This window comes from Chlamydotis macqueenii, chromosome 18, assembly GCF_036417535.1.
Source record: "Chlamydotis macqueenii isolate bChlMac1 chromosome 18, bChlMac1.mat, whole genome shotgun sequence".
NCBI classification, from domain to species: Eukaryota; Metazoa; Chordata; class Aves; order Otidiformes; family Otididae; genus Chlamydotis; species Chlamydotis macqueenii.
In genome coordinates, this window is record NC_141573.1 from 11,681,603 (window position 1) to 11,698,575 (window position 16,973).

A 16,973-nucleotide genomic window follows, 5' to 3' on the forward strand; every position below is an offset into this window, starting at 1 on the left:
CAAAAGAAATACCAGTAGTTATTTGCTTTTACATCAAACTAGAGGAAAGGAGCAAGAACATCAGCAAGGGTGCAGTGCAGACAATCCAGCCTGCGCATCCCCACTCAGCTAACCTTGTCTGTTGGCTCCCCGGGAGCAATTAAAAACTCAGTATGCCTTCCTCCTTGCTGAAATGAGGAATCAGGCTGCAATTGTCACAAAAAGGAAGACAGGTGGATAAATCAGAGGAATAAAAATAAATCAAATCCAGATTGCAAGGCCACAGCGGCACTGAAGGAGGTACCAGCAGTACCTGGGAGCACACAAAATTGCCTCTCTTGGGAATGAAAAGCCGAAGGAAATACGTTGTAAAAGCATTTCTACAATGGCTCTGTATAGCTTTTAACCACCACAACTCTTATCATTTTCTGGAACCGGGTCTTGTTAAACGCCGAGCACCAATGTCCCCGGAGCGCTCACACGGAGAGCTCGCGTGCTAATTGTGACGGCCGGGCCGCACCGAGCTAGGCAGCGTCCAGCGGAGGGGGTGAACAGGGCACGGGGAGAGATCTGAGAGCAACTGGAAAGGAGAAAAAAATTGGTTTTATGGCTGACAGTAATAAAAGTGTTTCCATCAGTGTTTGGGAAGGACAGAGGTTTGTGCAGAAACACGCAAACTTTCTGTCTGCTGCCACAAACCCATTTGCTCTTCAAGGTATTTCACTCTGCAATATATTGATATAAATATTTCAAGAGCCTCCAGGTGCTGTCCCACACCCTACTTCAGCTCATTTACCTACAGCTACTGGCTTCCACCGAGCTCACTAACAAAATACACGTTTTTCTACTTCCCCAATCCTTGTTCCACCGCACAGCACCCTCGGAGGCGGCTCTCTCCCCGAATCCCCAGGTACTGGGGGGAAGGTTGGTTGCTCTGTGCTTGGAGTCCAGCCCTCCCACAGCGACCCTGCGCTGCGTGTCTTCTCTGCAAGCCAGGCTGAAAGCAGTATGTGACACCCGGAAGATGAAACCTCTCGCCAGCATGAGGTGGCGAGAGAAACACAACACAAGGCTTCTTGCAACGCAGTGCGGGAAGGTCAGGGAAGGGGCAAAAGCGCAGCTTGCAGCCTGGTAACAAAGCTGCTGCCACAAACCTTCTCCCAAAGCCACTGCGGCTTCCAAAACACACCCCACCACACTGACAGCGAGAAAGAGCTAGAGAGTCCCCAAAGCATCCCCACAGCTACCACCTGAGCACTTTGGGAAACAGACGTACACACCTGTAGGGTTTTTTCAGACCATGACGCAAAAAAAAATGTGACTAGCCAACAGGATAATGCAAAATAATTGATTTTATTTAAAATAAAAAGCAAAACCACAATCATCCGAACAAGACAATTAAGAGTATCCCAGCTCTGCTGGATGGGGTGATAAAAGCAGCTAACGGCAGTGGCAGGGCTCAGAGCTGACAGCGGGACTGTCAAACGAATCGGCACGCTTTCTTTCCCCCTCTCTTTGCAAGGGGGATGCCAAAACCTCCCATCACGATTAGCCCACACAGGCATTTCAGATTCGATTCAGTCAACAGCCTTGCTTCCTGCCCCGCGATGGCTGGGGATTCAGGGAGGAGAAGGGTCCAGGTTAATTATGAAAGAGGTTGCTGTCTTCTTTCTAAGCATTCAGAGGCTTAACGTAACTGAGAAGACAAACTGGAGCCAGCCTGGCCCAGCTGGAAGGGGACAGGAAGGTATGCCAGTGCTCCCTCGGCATCACCTGCTCCCACAGCGCTTGTGCAGAGAACAGGTGCCGAGACTGGCGCGCCTGTTGCGCACATCTCCAGCTCTGGCGGGGTGTTTACTCGTTTACTCCCGAACGGCCACAGCAGACAAGCCTGTACGGGTACCAGACTCAGAAGCACAGCCAGAGCTCACAGACCCCTTCACCTTTCGCCAGAGCAGGCAGGAGAGCGACAGCACAATCAGGAAGCCCGCAGCCTGAACCCAGCACACGGCTCGCTAAGCCTGCGGAACAAGGCAGCCCCCAGAGCAGCACCGGGCTCACAGAGCACTGGTGGGGGCTGACAGAGCGGCGCTGCTGCGCTGGGGCTCAAGGAAATGAGGGGCCCAGCGGATCCAGGTGCTGGGCCACAGCAGCCTGCTACATCCAGGGGCTCTACAGTACACAAAAGCAGTGGGGTTGAAACAAGAGACGCTCCAAGAAGCACAAAACCCGCTCTCCCCAGCCAGCCTCCCACAAGCACGGGGCTAGGCACAAGGGGAGCAGTTTTTAGCTTTATTCCTCACTCACCCGGCCTGGAACAAGGGCCTGGGAAGCACCAGCTCCCCCACCTCCTGTAAGGCCAGGGAAGCTGCCTCCCTGATGAGAGATAATTTATTCTAGTCCTATTTAAAAAAAAAAAATCCCGATCTAGCAGGACCTCCTATCTAGAGCTGGCCGTGAAATGCCAACAGTTAAACTCTGGTGAAAACAAAAAGCTTTGTTCTGCTACAATTTATGTACCACACAGCAATTCTGGAAGGGCCACGACAGAACACACGTGGCCAAGAGCGCTGAACAACATCCTCAGTGTTTTCTTCTACAAAAAGCTAAGACCGGGTTAGGAAGTTTCAGGTTGCTTAGGATGTCTGGAACACTTTTTTTGGGAGGACGACTTCAAAGCATCTTACACAGTAATCACATTTCAGCCTCACAACACCCCTGTGAGGTAGGTATTTTCCTCGTCTACTGAAAGAAAGACAGAAGCTCACCAATTCAGCTGAGGCAAGAGCCTGTAAGCGGAAGATCCAGAGATCCCAGGAGTCCCGATTCTCAGGCAGCTTGAACAGACACACCTTTGTTTCGTATCAGAAAGTGCCTTGTGGAGCAGTCAGCACAGCGTTGCTGGTACCATGGTACCTGCAGTCCGTTTCAAACACACCGTTTTTCTGTAAGGGACGTCAAACAAGCACTGGCTTCAATCTGAAAACTGTTTTATTTCACACCATGGAAGAGTCCACAGGCACGGAAGAATACTCTGCACTCTGGATCTTCTCACTGTGCTTCTGGTGGTAGAGGTGTAGCCTTCCCAGCACAGCGATCAGGCTTCCATGCCCATGTAAGATTTAAGACTGCAACACTGAACCGTGCATGCCAAACGCAACTGCAAGCTGCAGCTTGAGCCACCTTACTGACACGCTGTGAAGCCACCAAAGAGGGCAGCTCTCCGAGGGCTCCTCGTACGGTGACAGAGCTAAGACTTCTGAGCTTTTACCTCTCCAGGCTCCCACGTTCTTCCAAAAGGCAGCAGCTGCAGCCTGCTCTGTGTGAGAGGAAATACAGATTGTGCACGCTCCCAGGCTGTTCAACCGAGCAGGAAAAAAGGCAACCTTGGCCAGAAACACCAGGAGTTTGAGAAGTATTTTTTAAAATGAAGTAATCTTGTGGAAGAATCTGCAGCAGTCTACAGAGCAAGCGTGCTCACTTATGCCTGGCAGTCACGGGAAATTAATGAGTCTGGACAGCCAAAGAGCATACCAAAAAACCTTCCCTCTCCCCATTTTTCCACCACCACGCTGCTCCTACACAAAGCGACTGGCACAGAAGATTCAGAAACAGAGATCCTGACAAACGTATTTAGGATTCCCTTGTACAGCAGGATATTGCCTGGTCTCCAAGAAGGGAGAGAGTGCTTAAATAGAAACAGACAAAGTTAAAAAAATAAGATCAGAAAACTGAGACAAGCAATGTTCTGGCTTCCATCAAACCAACATGTATAAGAAAGTCACAGTTAAGGCTGCCAATCTGCTTTTTAATTCTGCTACCAGCGCCCCAGCATTACTGCATGCTTACTACATGCACACCACTTCTGCTTTCAAGTTTCCTCTCCCAAAGAAGAGCGGCTGAGGGGAGATTTAACACCCACCTCCTCGGTCTCACCAGAGCACCCAAGGAAGCACCCCAACCCAGCTATTCTGGCTGTGCTGTTCAGATGGAGAAGGAGGATCACTTCCTTGCAGCACAGCGTCAGCCGGACAGACCTCTTCACCGACACTACCAGCACAAGCCCCTGCTAAAAAACAGCAGCTCCAACAGATCCCTTGGGGATAAGAGTTTAACCTGGCGAAATACAAATGCATCTACACAGACTTAAGCAACACATTGCATTTTTAAAAAAGCATAAAACAACAATATGTCCCCCTCCCAGTCCTTTAAAATTGGCACCACAAGTTCTGGAAACGTCTGAACCCATAACCTCGAAGAAAAGCCGTTTAGGTACGTGGACTGCACTGGCCTGAATGAGCCCTCGGCTCCAGAACCGCTCGGTATTTAAAGCCCAGCAACTGTTGTTACAACAGAAGAGTCAGACCTTGTCAGTCGTTGCCCAGTGCTAAATATCACGCCTGCACCTAAAGGATTGCAATTACTGGCAAATGCTGACTTTTTCCCCATGGCTTTTGCTGTGCAAGAAACTCCAGGATTCTCCTGCTCCATTGAGCTTCCTATGGCAAGGTGCTAGTGCATCTTTGTTACGAGTGATCACAACAGACACGGAGCAAAAGGAAATGGACTGTTGCTGGTTAAGGTTGCACCTTAGACGTACGCATGTAGAGTAAGACCATGAGAGATGCTTCAGGTCGGTGGTCACCTCCGCTGAAATTGCTTCAGTGTTGGAGCAGTCATACCACCTTCCCTTCCTGAAATTCTGCTGCGAGATCCGCTGGACGTTCAGACAGGCCAAAAGGGCTGGTGTTCCTCTCCTCAAGTGTACAGGACAACATGTAAACATACGACAGTGTCAAAGCAACGCAGGCTTTTAGATTGACCTGCTGGTTTTAAAAAGAGTTCTTTAAAAACTGACGGTCGTCTTCCTTGCCAGTTACGTGAACCATTAAATACTTGGCATGTCCTCACCCAAAGCTGGGTTATTAGTGCACTCACTCGGGGCGCAGAGGGAACAAAGCATTGCACGATAATGGAGAGTCGGAGCATTCCCCTAGAAGTTATTAAGGAGCCAACCTTCGACAGCATGTAATGAAGACGGATGTCGGGATCGAGGAAGAGTGACAAAAACTTAAGGACTGAGAAGCAGAAGGGGGTAGAACAGAGCTGGCTGGCTGCTAACGGAGCTTCGATCGGCAGCTGCCTCTAGGCGGGTGTTCTCTCTCAGGGGTAGCTGCGGCCTCCACAAGATTCCCTAATCCTGTCAAAAAAAGTACAACTGCCTGTCAACAACTACAGCGTTCCCCTCATCATCAGGACACAAGATCACAGCATGCAAGCTAATTGTATCCTTATTCTTCCTACAGAATTCTACAGGCTAGGTAAGGTTTTACGTTTGGAACTGTTTCTATCAACGAATCCACCACACTGCTGGGACAGAAAGCCCACCCATCCTCACAGGGTCAGCCAACCAACATACAGGAGGCAGAACAGTGAAACCTGGAATGCAGATGTTCTAGGCAACATGCTAATACTGAATATTTAAGGTAATAACTGCAAAATTTGAAGTGCAAACAACTTTAAAATGCATGGGATTTTCAGAAGAACATAGTAGGCATGCTCCGCAGTTTTACAGGTGTGGTTTGGGTTTTTTTTTTTTGTTTTGTTTTTTTTTTTTTTTTTTGTTGTTTTTTTTTTGTGTTGGTTTTTTTTTTTTAAGATAGGGTCTGCATAAAGTTTTGTTATCTCCTGCTGTTCCCTGTCTGAAGTCACACTGGCTGCTGAAATAAGATTTGACAATGTCGTAACAAATTGTTAAAGCCTCCAGGGCAAGGTAAGCAGTCAGTACAGTTCTCTCCAACTGTTTAATCATGTTCCGTACTTGTAATTCAATCGTATTCAGGTATGAGCAACTCCTGAAAACAAGACAGTAATGTATCATGGCAAGATAAATGGCAACACGTACAGGAGCAAACTGGTCTTTAGGCAGTACCCCACTCTGGGAAGCCAGGCATGATACTGGGAAGGTGGACTTCCTCAGGTAAATGACTATGGCACACCTTCTTCAGCAGGCCACACTGGAAGCCACCACGCCAAAGCTGGAGCATCCAACAGCTCGGTAACCGGACAGCATGCCAGTGCAGGCAGGCAGGCGATACAGCACCATCGGTTACCCGAACTGCAAGGAGTTTGCTTAAGAACTTTGGCAAGCCTCTGCTGTATGAGAAAAATGCTTAATTTGGCAAAGAACATCCAAGTTCCTCCCTGCAGTACTCCCAGATTCCTAGTGTTTCACTGTTTTTAACACAGCAAGTGTGGAGAACTTCTTTCCTCGGCAACTTTACCTTAAGCAGTATCTATTGGTATCCATTCTTCATTCTGAAATACTAATGTTCCCTCCATCCAGACTGACTAGAAATTTGGCTTTTTTTTTTTTTTGTAAAATAGGTAAACACAGACATTTGCAATTTAAGATGAATTTTGCCTTTAACAGATTAAGCACTGGGCCAAATTGAAGTAATCCAGGCAAGAATAAGAGAAACTGTACATCTACTTGAAGGTTTTCTGTTTGGACAACGAGACATCGAAACCTGAGTCTTGCCTGATCATTCCTCATCTTTAAGTCATTTTTTCAACATTTAATTCCTTTGTGCTCTCTAAAGAGCAGTTAAATATCCCACCTCTCCTATTAAAAAAAAAAACAAACCAAAAAAACCCTTCTCTATTAAAAGAGACAACTAGGAAAAGTAATAAAACTGTTTATTAAATAAAGTAGAAAAATCTAATTTAAAAATTATCAAGAACCTTAGTTTCCAGTTCGGAGCAATTAAAATAATTCATGGAGGGAAAGATACCACCACTGGCCAACTGTTTTGCCTTCTGTAAGGGACCCCTCGCTCTCCATCTCTCTGTCCTGATGAATCACCCTATCTTAACTCTGCCAGCTCTGCTTTGTGTTGTTTTTGCTCGTTTAGAAACCAACAGCTGCCATCGCGTCACCTGGAGGAGCTGCGCTCTTTGCTCACACAGTCGTCCTGGGAAGTTGTATCACCGTTACCCATCATGCTGCACGTTCTCCTCTTTTTCCTCCGGTGCATCATCCCCTCTGTCTCAGAGCCAGAGTCACACTGCAGTATGAAGAGATGGAAACAGAACTCAGAGAAACCTAGTAAACTGTTTGTGCTGTGGAACTCACCACAAGAGCTACCTCAGTAACCCTGAATAATCAACGTTTGAAGAACGTGCTATTTTAGATTAGACATACTAAATACATTTTAAATTAAGTGTTTAAAAAAAGGAGCAGGTGTGTTCTCAGATTTCATCACCGACTAAGCCAGCTGTGGCAAGACCACTGATGCATTCATTTTCGCTCCCAGAAGGACCTAAGCTTCTAAGAGCAGACTCAGTGCCTTCTGAAGCACTTAAGTGCCTAAAAAAGTCCCCTGTCATAACTGACAGTCTCCAGTTTGGATCCTGTTCCCTCTCCCCATTTTTAAAACATTCATTTTGCAGCCATTTTACACAAGCATGGCTTAGCTAAATGAATGACAGATTTGCATGTAAAAAGATCCACCAAACAAAATTCATTTAGCAATAAAAAGAGAGGCTTCAGCAAAGAACCTGCTCCAGGCAGGCTCCTCCTCCACGTGGATTTGTTTAGTTCCTTTCTATTAATTTGTTCTATCAGACATGAACAGCAGGATAAGGATACATGATCAGGTACGGAAAAAACCAGTACAACTGCAGGTTCTGAATCACCTACTGTAGTAAAAAGCATTACCTCTGAATCAGAGTCTGAGGAGCTGGAGCTTGAGGAACTGGAAGAATCGCTAGAACTATCAGAAGCAATACCAGTAGATTCCTGCAGGTCAACTGAATCAGCCAAGGCTGCCAAGTCAGGATGTTCCTGCTTTAGGATCCTAAATACAGTTGAAATTTCAGCCTTAGCCTTTGAACAGTAATACTGCACATAAATGAACAGGGTATTTTGGGGTTTTGTTTTAAATAGAGAATACGAAAAGAAAGCTATGAATCTCTTACCTGTACCATTTTCGTGACAGTTTGGGTCTCCCTCTTACTGTCTTGTGCCACACCACAGGGAAGTTGGTACAGCTGGCGAAGTTTTGTGTGATGGCAATAGTTGTGTCAAGATTGAGAACTACATGCCACCAGCCACCTAGAAATACACCACCAATGGCCATTTCTGGCTACAGAGCAGAAAGCAAGTTCAAGAACAGCCACGTGCACTTTTTCCATAGCACAGGTGGAAACTGGACCTTATCTCCCAAACCCAGGTCAGTCTGCCACCACGTCATCTTTCCTCAGTCTTACTTCAGCATTTGCTCCAATGCTTTACAGATTCTTGTGACAGAAGGCTGCTCAACGCCCCGACCAAATTATCCAGCTCACAAATAGCACTGATGATCTGACTTGATAGCAGCACACCGGCTACTAATTACTAATGGCTTATTTAATAGCAAGAGCCATTGTAAGCTCGACTGCACAGAGACCCTCTCTGTTAAGCTGGAGAGCACTTCCATGCTGATTTAGTAAGGTTCTTATGACTACAGACTAATCTTTCATTTAAAAATAGATGCAAAATTGTTTGCCCACACAGGATAAAAATAGACAGTGGTGTTCTTACAACCCACTTACAACCTCATAAAAAGACTAAGGAAACAGTTTAATGGAACCCGACAGCTACAAAATCTTAACAGAAGGTACACTGAGGAGTCACTAACGAGTGCCAAGACAATCACAAGGCACTCTTCAAACATGAAGGCAGCTGTTTGTTAGAGACAAGCCATGTGGACAGAAGCTATGGGCCATGCTGCACAAAAATGACAGAAGATTTAGAGGTTAGAATTCGTCTCTGAATTCACCCGGTTTACCTGCTAGCCACCTCACCTCCCGGCTGTAATGGACACGCAACATGCAGCCACTCAAAGAGAATGGCATCTTTACCAGATCTTTAGCTTTTGATTTCAAATGCAAGATGAAGCATAACCACAGAGAGGTGCGTGCAAAGTGTCTGTGCCTTTGAGTAGTTCTTTTCCCACAGCTAAGAAAAATTCATAAGCAGTCAGACTACCCAGGCTAGAGAATTCAGCCATGAATCTGCTACAGTATAAATAAACTCAAACCTTTTTGTCTGAGAAGTTCTGAGTACTCAAGCACCTTTATTATTTTATGCCTTGATCGTTTCCTATCACTGCAATTTAGCTCAGGATTACATTCCTGTGATGGTGCAACTCAGATCCCGTTTGTTTCGCCATCTGTACCACAAGCAATCCTACGCTACAGGCCATATATGTTTCAGGACATTCAGAAAATAACTGAATGGTCTGAAAGAGAGCCTTGCAATATATAACCCTTTTGAAACAGCTCAGAGTAGTTTCCTTCGTAAGAGATGGGCCATATAATTCTTTCCATCTCTACTACACACAAATGTTAAAAATATGCCTTTCTTTCCCAGATTTCCTTACTGGAGAGATTCATACATACCTGGCACAAAAACTGTCTCGCCTGGTTTCTGTAATATTTCCAGGGGTTTGAATTCAGGAGGCCAGGTGGGGAGCTGTGTCCTGGGATAGATGACATTGAACCAAGTGATCGCCTCATCCTGCTGGTTCCCGCCCTCTTCGCGCGTCACTTTGATCAGCTCTCTGGGAGTGCTGGTAGGGAACAGGCACCAACGCTTATGTCCCTGGACTAAGGCATTCCATGCACTAGTTCCCAAGGGATCAATGTGAATTCCTGTTCCAGAACGAGGTGGGCCCATCACAAACCATCTGCATGGGAGGAAAAAAAAAAAAAATCTTTAGTCATAGAGCAAGCAAGTAGCTACTTTCTCTTTTCTTCACATTAGACAGAAAATTACAGCTGTTACTTTCACATACGGTTAGAAATCAAGGTAGTTACAGTTCCTTGATTTTGTCTTCTTGGGATTGTTAGGCTCACACCACAGCAAAAGATATGACGTGGGTTTAACCTAGAAAAGAATGACTCTGGGACAAGAAAGTGAAGACAGCTTTTTTAAACAAAATATAACTGCGAAATATAAACAGTTTCTCAAGAAAATACACACTTATTGCAAGGTTTATGAATGTCATTAAGTCATAACAGCCTGCATTAGGATTCTTACTATACAGGGAGATTCTCCTAATCCTACGTTTTTCAAAAATTCTCTACTCATAAATGGATCCAGAACTGCAGAACAATGAGGAACAAACAAAAGACAATACAAGGAACAGAGAAGTTACGCAACCCTGGCCTCCCTCTATGCCCTCTGTTCCTTTACAACGGGCTTTTCATTCTAACATGTAACTAGTTGCAGCTTATTCTCCAGTGACCATTCAGGATTTGGTGTGTATATTCTCATTACCCATTTGCAAGGGTTATTTCTCCCTAGGGGGAAATTTATCTGCTCTACACCTTTAACAGCAACAGCACCTTCGGTTGCTCACTTCCCCTGTAACACCAGTAAGATCTACCACACCAGACAGAGCAGTGTAAGTAAGGTGACTTAATACCAGGTGTCAAGGGGAAAAAATGGCAATAATTGTTTAATGGGCAGCAGAGAGGGCAGAAACTAAAGCACCAACAAGACTTCTCCATTGCGTGGTTGACAGGCAGGCGATATCCGGCAAGAGGAGTTCAAAAGTTCAGAAAATATCGGAAGTCACCAAGCTCTCAATCTCCCCTTTCCAATGCAGGCCTAAATTAAGCTGGCTTCCACGTATCATTTGCCAGCACTGTGTTTGGTTATCAAAGTGCACTCTTCTTACTTCACAAAGGAGCCATAAAAGCATAAACAAGCAGGTGTTTGTCACTGCTATCATCCATTCACGCTTTAGATTCATGCTGCCTTAGAAAGCTAATTAAACCACAAGCAGAACAGTCTAAGGTATTACTAAGAAGTCAGAAGAAATTAAACACATAAAGGTCTATCTGGTGCACAGACAGACGCACTGCTCAGTACCATTTTTCTGACTATAACCTGAATCTACACATGTAGACCATTCAAAAGCCCTTATTTAGCAACACTATCATTTGCCAGCATCTTCCTCCGGGCATTTAATTTACAATTACGATTTGCCACAAGACATCAAATTTACCATTAAAAACTTCACATCCTGTAACTTCAATTCAAAAGCGAAAAAACTCTACCCCCCTCTCCAAACTAAAACAGCTGCTTCAGTAAATGGTTTCCAAAAACTACTCCCCTTATTTTGAAAAGGAACAACTCCAATAAATGTGCTCTAAACAGCATGAGTTCTTACTTTAAGATCTATCCACTATCACTTCTCAATCCAGAGGTGAATCTGTACAGGGCATATCCTGACTGAATTATTAGAAAGCACCACTTCCTGATGGATTTTCAATTGTGCTCTTAAACTACTGGATACTCTTCATACACTTCTGTACCTAGATGAAACCCCTAACTCCAGGAGGCATCAGCGTGCTCTCTTGCGGCACTTATCTCTCAGAAAAAGATAACAGCCTCAAACAAACCCACATTTTCCAGAACGAAGTACAAGAACTGAATACCAAGATCACAAGCGAGGAGCTCAGCTTGTGCCTGTAGGTGGGGAGGGTGTGGGGGAAAGAGGTATCAACGTAAGTGAGTCACAACCAGATTATCTAGTTTACATATAACTTGGATAAACTATGCTCAGTTCTGTCAGTGTATTCAGTTCCTACTAGAGGCTACACCTGCTGTGCTTTGTGTTTGATCACAGCATTGTATGCTCTTCTTAGATGTTAATTGTAAAAAGGGTCTGTCACAGCACTGGAAACAGTGCGATCTTAAACAGAATTAGTTTTGTGCTTCACTCCTGTAAAAGCACAACTGGACTACAGACACATGAAAGACAGCAGAGAAGAGAAGAATACCATTACTGATTCCTTGTTCTATTTTCTTTTTAAAAATGAAACAATAAAAGCCCCACATCACAGCCTCATGTCAAAGGGCAAGGTGTTCTCTGACAATTTTAATGATGCTGTAAAGACTTTAATTACTTTGGACATTCAGCTTATGCTCATACTGCTATAAAGTGTGACATTAACGTAGACAGAAATCCCTTTTGCATCTAACAGCCCAAACACAAGGCTGTTGCATTTGATTTCAGGAATGAAGTGTCATTTCTATCCTTCTTCAATAAGATGCAAAAAAAAAAAAAAAACCAGCTGAAAAGCCTACAGATGTGAAATATTGTTCTCTCTCAAAATCATCTGAAGATAAAGAATTAGTCTCCACACTTCATACTATATCTAGCTTAAGATCTTCACCTTAAAAGGAACTGACTCATAATTAAACAAAACTGCACTATGTACAGAAGCTACCGGTGCAAACCCCAGGAGCTAGTCCTGAGGCACTTAAAATTTGAAGGCCAGAAAGCACACATAGCAAGAAATTCATCTTCAAAACTTTCAGTAACTATGTATTTTTTTAAACCTAACAGTGAGGTAAACTGACTTTAAAAGAAAAAAAAAACAAACAACCATAAACTTGTAGCAACACTGGTGGCAGAACCAGAAATTGTGCTACACAAATCTGCCCTTCCTTCCCTCTGCGATACAGATGTATGCTCATTTCAAAATAGCTAAAAGCTATCACTTTGTTTTGTACAAGACAATCATACCTATTTAGGAACAGCTAATGGGATGGAAAATACCTACTTGTATCTTGCTGTCACTGTACTTTACCTGTAAGGCGGCCTTCGTTTCTCCCCTGCATACTGAAAGAGATCATCAGTGAAGAATTTGGGTACTTTGTAGTCCTCCAGGAGTTTCCTGCGCTTGGGATGCTCTCCGTAACTGCTGTCAAAGATGTAGAGCGGGCTGTCATCACGTGTGGTTTCCATATACTCTATGTAGTATTTCATCTTCATCTTCACAGAATAACCGTCATTGTCCTCCCCACATTTGAACTTCTGGTTCCTATACTTGCGTTTCAGCCGTTCCAGAGTCCACTTCTCTTGGGCAGACCAGCCCACCTGAGCATTCAGCAAGACTACAGGCTTGTAAGGTTTTTCATAACGCTCGACAAACTGCTCCACTGTTAACTGGAGTGCATCTGCCCTCTCCACGTTATCCTGCGAAACCAAGAGAGGAATATGGAACAGATATCAGGACACGCTAGCTGCACTTTCCAAGCCGGGTGCGGAGCAGCTTCACACTCACACTTTGCTCCGTACACCACGAGGGTATCAAGCTCATACTTGCGTGTTATTTTAAGCTCCCCGAGGCCGCAGCCCTGTTTCTCAGGCCCCGTCGGACACGCCAGCAGCCCGAAGCCGTTTGGCACTCCCCGCCGCGGTGACGGCCCCGGCGGAGCGGCCACCCCTGCCCTTTGGGCTGGCTCACTTCACCTCCCCCGCCGCCCCCGGGGAAGGCGCCTGGGAATCACGTGGGTGCTCCAGCACCAAGGGTGCTCCAGGCTCCGTTCCACCCCAGGACCCCCCGCGCCCCTCGCCACGCGGAGGCTGAAAAAAATCACGGGTGCTGCTTGACCCCCGCCCCCACCTCCCCGTCCCCCCAGGGAGCCCCGCCAGCCCTGAGGCAACCCCGGCCGGGATAAAGGGCCCGTTCCCCGTCCCCACCAGACTTCCTCCGCCCCCCGCCCCTTCCCCTCGGGCCGCCACAATCCCTTCAGTCGTCCCCCCACCCCGTTCCCCTCAGGCCCCCGCGTGGCACTCAGCCTCCCCTGTGCCCCTCGGGACCCCTCCCCGCTCCCCTGGGGCTGGCCGCGGCCGGGCGCACCTTGCAGGCGGCGGGGCTGAGCGGGAAGGTCTCGCAGTAGTTGTGGCGGGTCCAGTCCAGCGAGTCCTTCAGCTCGGGCCGGGCGCTGCGCTTCGCCTCACGGATCCGCTTCTTGCTTTTATGATTCATGGCGGCGGTGTCGGCGGCAGCGCTGGGGGCTGTCACGGTGCGCTGCCCCCGGCCCCGCTCCGCGCCCGGCCCGGCCCCGCTCGCCGCACCTTCGAGAAATTTCACCCCCTTGCCGCCGCTGTCGCCGCAGCCCCGCCCCCGCCGCTCTCTCATTGGTTCACTGCGCCGCCATCTTCCGCCACGCCTCGCCCGCCCTCCGGCGCTGATTGGCCGAGGCGAGGAAGCGGCGCGGCCGGGCCGCCATGTTGGGAGGAGGGGGGGCGGCGCGGGCGGCGGGAGGGGAGCGCGGGTACCGGTCGCCCTTGGGCTCGCTGCCCCACGCCCACTCGGTCGCCCCGGGAGCGCCTCCCCCGCCGCCTCTCCCCTTCCCCTGGCGGGCCTGCGCTCCGCGCCCGTTGCTCCTCTGACAGCGGGCGAGTCGGCCGCGTGTCAGCCGGTCGGTGCGGGGCTCCGCGGTGCCCCTCCCGGCACCGGCCCGCGGGGGCGAGCCCGTCCAGCCCCGCGGCGGCTGCGGGGCGGCCGGGAGCGGCCCGGTTTAACCGCGACGCTCGGGGGAGCGGCGGCGGTCCGTCCGCGCGGCCTGGAGCCGCACGTGGCCGCCCGCCATTGCGCGTCCATGGGGGAGCCGCGGCGGCGGGGCGGCGTGCGGCGCTACCGGTTCACGGAGGGGCCGGCGGTGCTGGCGCTGCGCATCCCCGAGGTACCTTCCCCCGGGGAACGGCGGTAGAACCGAGGCGGCGGTGCCACCGTCTCCGCTGCCTTGCCAGCGCCGCGCCCGCTGTGTTGCAGGTGCCGGACTCGCAGTACGGCCTGTACGCGTGGCCCTGCGCCGTGGTGCTGGCCCAGTACCTCTGGGCCCACCGGAGGAGCCTGCCCGGCAAGCGAGTGCTGGAGGTACCGCGGAGGGGCCCCCTTCGCCTGTAGCTGCAGGGGTCTCCGGCTGCCTCCCCCTCCACGAGCGCCTTGCGGTTGCAGGTGGGTGCGGGGGTGAGCCTCCCCGGGGTGCTGGCGGCCAGGTGCGGAGCCGAGGTGACCCTGTCGGACAGCGAGGAGCTGCCCCGCTGCCTGCAGAACTGCCGGACCAGCTGCCTGATGAACGACCTGCCCCGCGTCCCCGTTATAGGGCTCACCTGGGGGCGGCTATCTCCGGAGCTGCTCTCTCTCGCTCCTGTAGACATTATTTTAGGATCAGATGTCTTTTTTGACCCAAAAGGTATGTTGGTGCTCTCAGGTATCCTTGGGTTGTGACAAACTAAGGGCTTTGTGTCCCAGGAGTACTGGGAACACTGAGAGAGCAGGTGACAGCCTTTATGGTGACACTGTGCTACTGAGCTCGGTATGCTGGGGGCAATTCTACATGGAGCTATCAGGAATACCACCGGAAGGTGAGTGAGTAACTAACTGCTTACTTTAGGCCATGCTTCTCAAGTCTCTCATGCAGATGCAATTAGTCTTGTATTGATTTTTAATTGCTATTTCATATAACCAGACATATTTAACTGTGCACAGACTAATCAACTGTTCAATCTCCCAAACTACACAGACTTTGAAGATATTTTAGCTACAGTTTACTTCCTGCTGGAAAAGAATCCGCATGCTCAGTTCTGGACTACTTACCAAGTGCGAAGGTAAACTCTTCTGCAGAGTTAAAACTCAAATCTTAATTCCTGTCTCCCTGTCATAGCTCCCAAAGAGCGTTAAATTCTCAGAGGCGCCACTGCACTGATTCCAAAGGACAAACTCCTCACAGACTGTCTGGTAAAAGTAAATTCTAGGGGCATCAGACAAAAGCCACTAAACCAGAAAATAATTCAAGACCCATAAATCTACTGTTGACTATAAAGCTGGTAGAAACTTGGTTTTGTGAACTGTTCTGTTTAAGCTGGGTGTCAGTCTCCTAGCGTAACCTGAATTATGTTTTCACACGTGGGCATTTCCTCCCCTCAGCGCTGACTGGTCTATTGAAGCTTTGCTCTGCAAGTGGAACCTGAAGAGCATCCCCGTTCCCTTACATTCATTCAGTGCGGACAAAGAGCACTTGGCTGGCTCTCGTCTACCAGGAAGACACACAATCGAAATGATGATCATCTCGCTAGCAAGATCAGATGGTACTTAAGTTTATTCCACTTGTTGGTTCCTGTACAAGATGACACTTAACTGTTCACTGTAGCATGGATCTGCAAAGAGTTTTGTTTACAGTAAACCTCATGCATATGTTTTTAGATCCCCTTAGCAGTTGTTCTTGAAACATGCACTGTAAAAATAAAGCTGTTCAATTGTTTAGCTCTGGCTTTTGAGAAATTTGTGTTCCTCCCCAAAGACCACATCATAGTTCAAAGACTCAATTCCATTATGTAAGCCACTACAGAACATAGCTCAACCACCTGACAATCCTCAAGATCCAACTGAAATTCACATCTTCAGCTATGAAGGAAAGTTAACTGCGCTCTTCCAAGATAAAAAACCTCCCTGTAAGATCTGTTTCCCAGGCCTGAAGCTCTTCCCCAAAGATTTATATACAAAAGCCAGCCCCTTTGTTTTTAGATGAATCTGCGTAGAACTGCAGCTAGCCACGCAGTCCCAGAATATACAGACTCCCCAAGTTTGTAGAAAAGTACTTTTAATCCTCAGTCAAGCCAGATTGCAAGTATTCAGATGTTTCCATTCCCATTTTACATACATGCATAAAGTTAACAAGGCATTACAATAACCCTTGACATGTGATGAGGTTACAATTCATCTGGCATCCAAATAAAGAGAAAAAAAAAAAACCACAATAATCATCACTGTAAGATGAGCTACTGTCAAGCAGCAGCCTGTTGAGCCAGGGCAAGCACACAGCAAATGCAATTAGTACTGCTCAGTGTGTCTCTTCCGTAACAACGTCCAACGGACCTGTCTGATTGCGTTTATTGTCTGGTGTGCAATACTTGCCATACAACATTTGGGTTAGTCACAACAGTAGTTGAATTAGCCCGTTAAGTAATTTAAAAGCAACCCCAGTGGATAAAACTTGTAAGTAGTAGAATGCATTCAGTTACTATAGAGAAGTTAAACATTGACAGTATACTTGCAGAAATCTTTTCAAGCTAAAAATAAGCCGACTCAGACATTAAGTTGAGAAAAGTTAACACAGAAAAATGTTTAATATTAACTACAGA

The 16,973-nt window shown here is 47.6% G+C and overlaps 3 protein-coding genes across 9 annotated transcripts in view; 1 reads left to right on the forward strand and 2 right to left on the reverse strand.

Annotated features, from left to right (window-relative positions):
* Nucleotides 1-1,313: 1,313 nt before the first annotated feature.
* JMJD6 (jumonji domain containing 6, arginine demethylase and lysine hydroxylase) lies at nucleotides 1,314-13,891 on the reverse strand. Of its 3 annotated transcripts, XR_015260534.1 has the most exons (8): nucleotides 13,684-13,891; nucleotides 12,628-13,016; nucleotides 9,424-9,710; nucleotides 7,960-8,095; nucleotides 7,700-7,838; nucleotides 6,919-7,046; nucleotides 3,902-5,179; nucleotides 1,314-3,667 (listed from the first exon to the last, which is right to left on the reverse strand). XR_015260534.1 is itself a non-coding variant. In XM_086762129.1 (7 exons), the coding sequence occupies exons 1-7, from the start codon at nucleotides 13,810-13,812 to the stop codon at nucleotides 5,143-5,145; spliced, it is 1,245 nt and encodes a 414-aa protein (XP_086618255.1). In that variant the 5' UTR covers nucleotides 13,813-13,891; the 3' UTR covers nucleotides 1,314-5,142. The 3 variants fall into 3 exon arrangements, 1 of the variants encoding a protein (XP_086618255.1); XR_015260535.1 differs by having other exon boundaries at nucleotides 1,314-5,179; nucleotides 6,724-7,046; XM_086762129.1 differs by having other exon boundaries at nucleotides 1,314-5,179.
* A 178-nt stretch (nucleotides 13,892-14,069) lies between these two features.
* METTL23 (methyltransferase 23, arginine) lies at nucleotides 14,070-16,095 on the forward strand. Its single transcript, XM_086762000.1, has 5 exons — nucleotides 14,070-14,512; nucleotides 14,602-14,706; nucleotides 14,788-15,025; nucleotides 15,356-15,440; nucleotides 15,760-16,095. The coding sequence occupies exons 1-5, from the start codon at nucleotides 14,429-14,431 to the stop codon at nucleotides 15,926-15,928; spliced, it is 681 nt and encodes a 226-aa protein (XP_086618126.1). The 5' UTR covers nucleotides 14,070-14,428; the 3' UTR covers nucleotides 15,929-16,095.
* Nucleotides 16,096-16,929: 834 nt separating this feature from the next.
* Nucleotides 16,930-16,973, reverse strand: part of SRSF2 (serine and arginine rich splicing factor 2) — a 3,617-nt gene continuing 3,573 nt past the window's right edge. For all 5 annotated transcript variants that reach the window (XR_015260511.1, XR_015260512.1, XR_015260510.1 and 2 more), the window contains one exon: nucleotides 16,930-16,973. This exon is cut by the window's right edge. The gene's annotated coding sequence lies outside the window, so the exon portion shown is untranslated.

Coding starts and splice junctions, on each gene's coding strand:
- JMJD6 (XM_086762129.1), bottom strand. CDS start 13,812: ATGAATCATAAAAGCAAGAAGCGGATCCGTGAGGCGAAGCGCAGCGCC. Junction 7,839..7,959: donor CTGTCACGAAAATGGTACAG/GTAAGAGATTCA, acceptor AACTGTATTTAG/GATCCTAAAGCAGGAACATC. Junction 5,180..6,918: donor AAAGAGCGCAGCTCCTCCAG/GTGACGCGATGG, acceptor TTTTTTTGACAG/GATTAGGGAATCTTGTGGAG.
- METTL23 (XM_086762000.1), top strand. CDS start 14,429: ATGGGGGAGCCGCGGCGGCGGGGCGGCGTGCGGCGCTACCGGTTCACG. Junction 14,513..14,601: donor TGGCGCTGCGCATCCCCGAG/GTACCTTCCCCC, acceptor GCTGTGTTGCAG/GTGCCGGACTCGCAGTACGG. Junction 15,026..15,355: donor TGTCTTTTTTGACCCAAAAG/GTATGTTGGTGC, acceptor CAAACTACACAG/ACTTTGAAGATATTTTAGCT.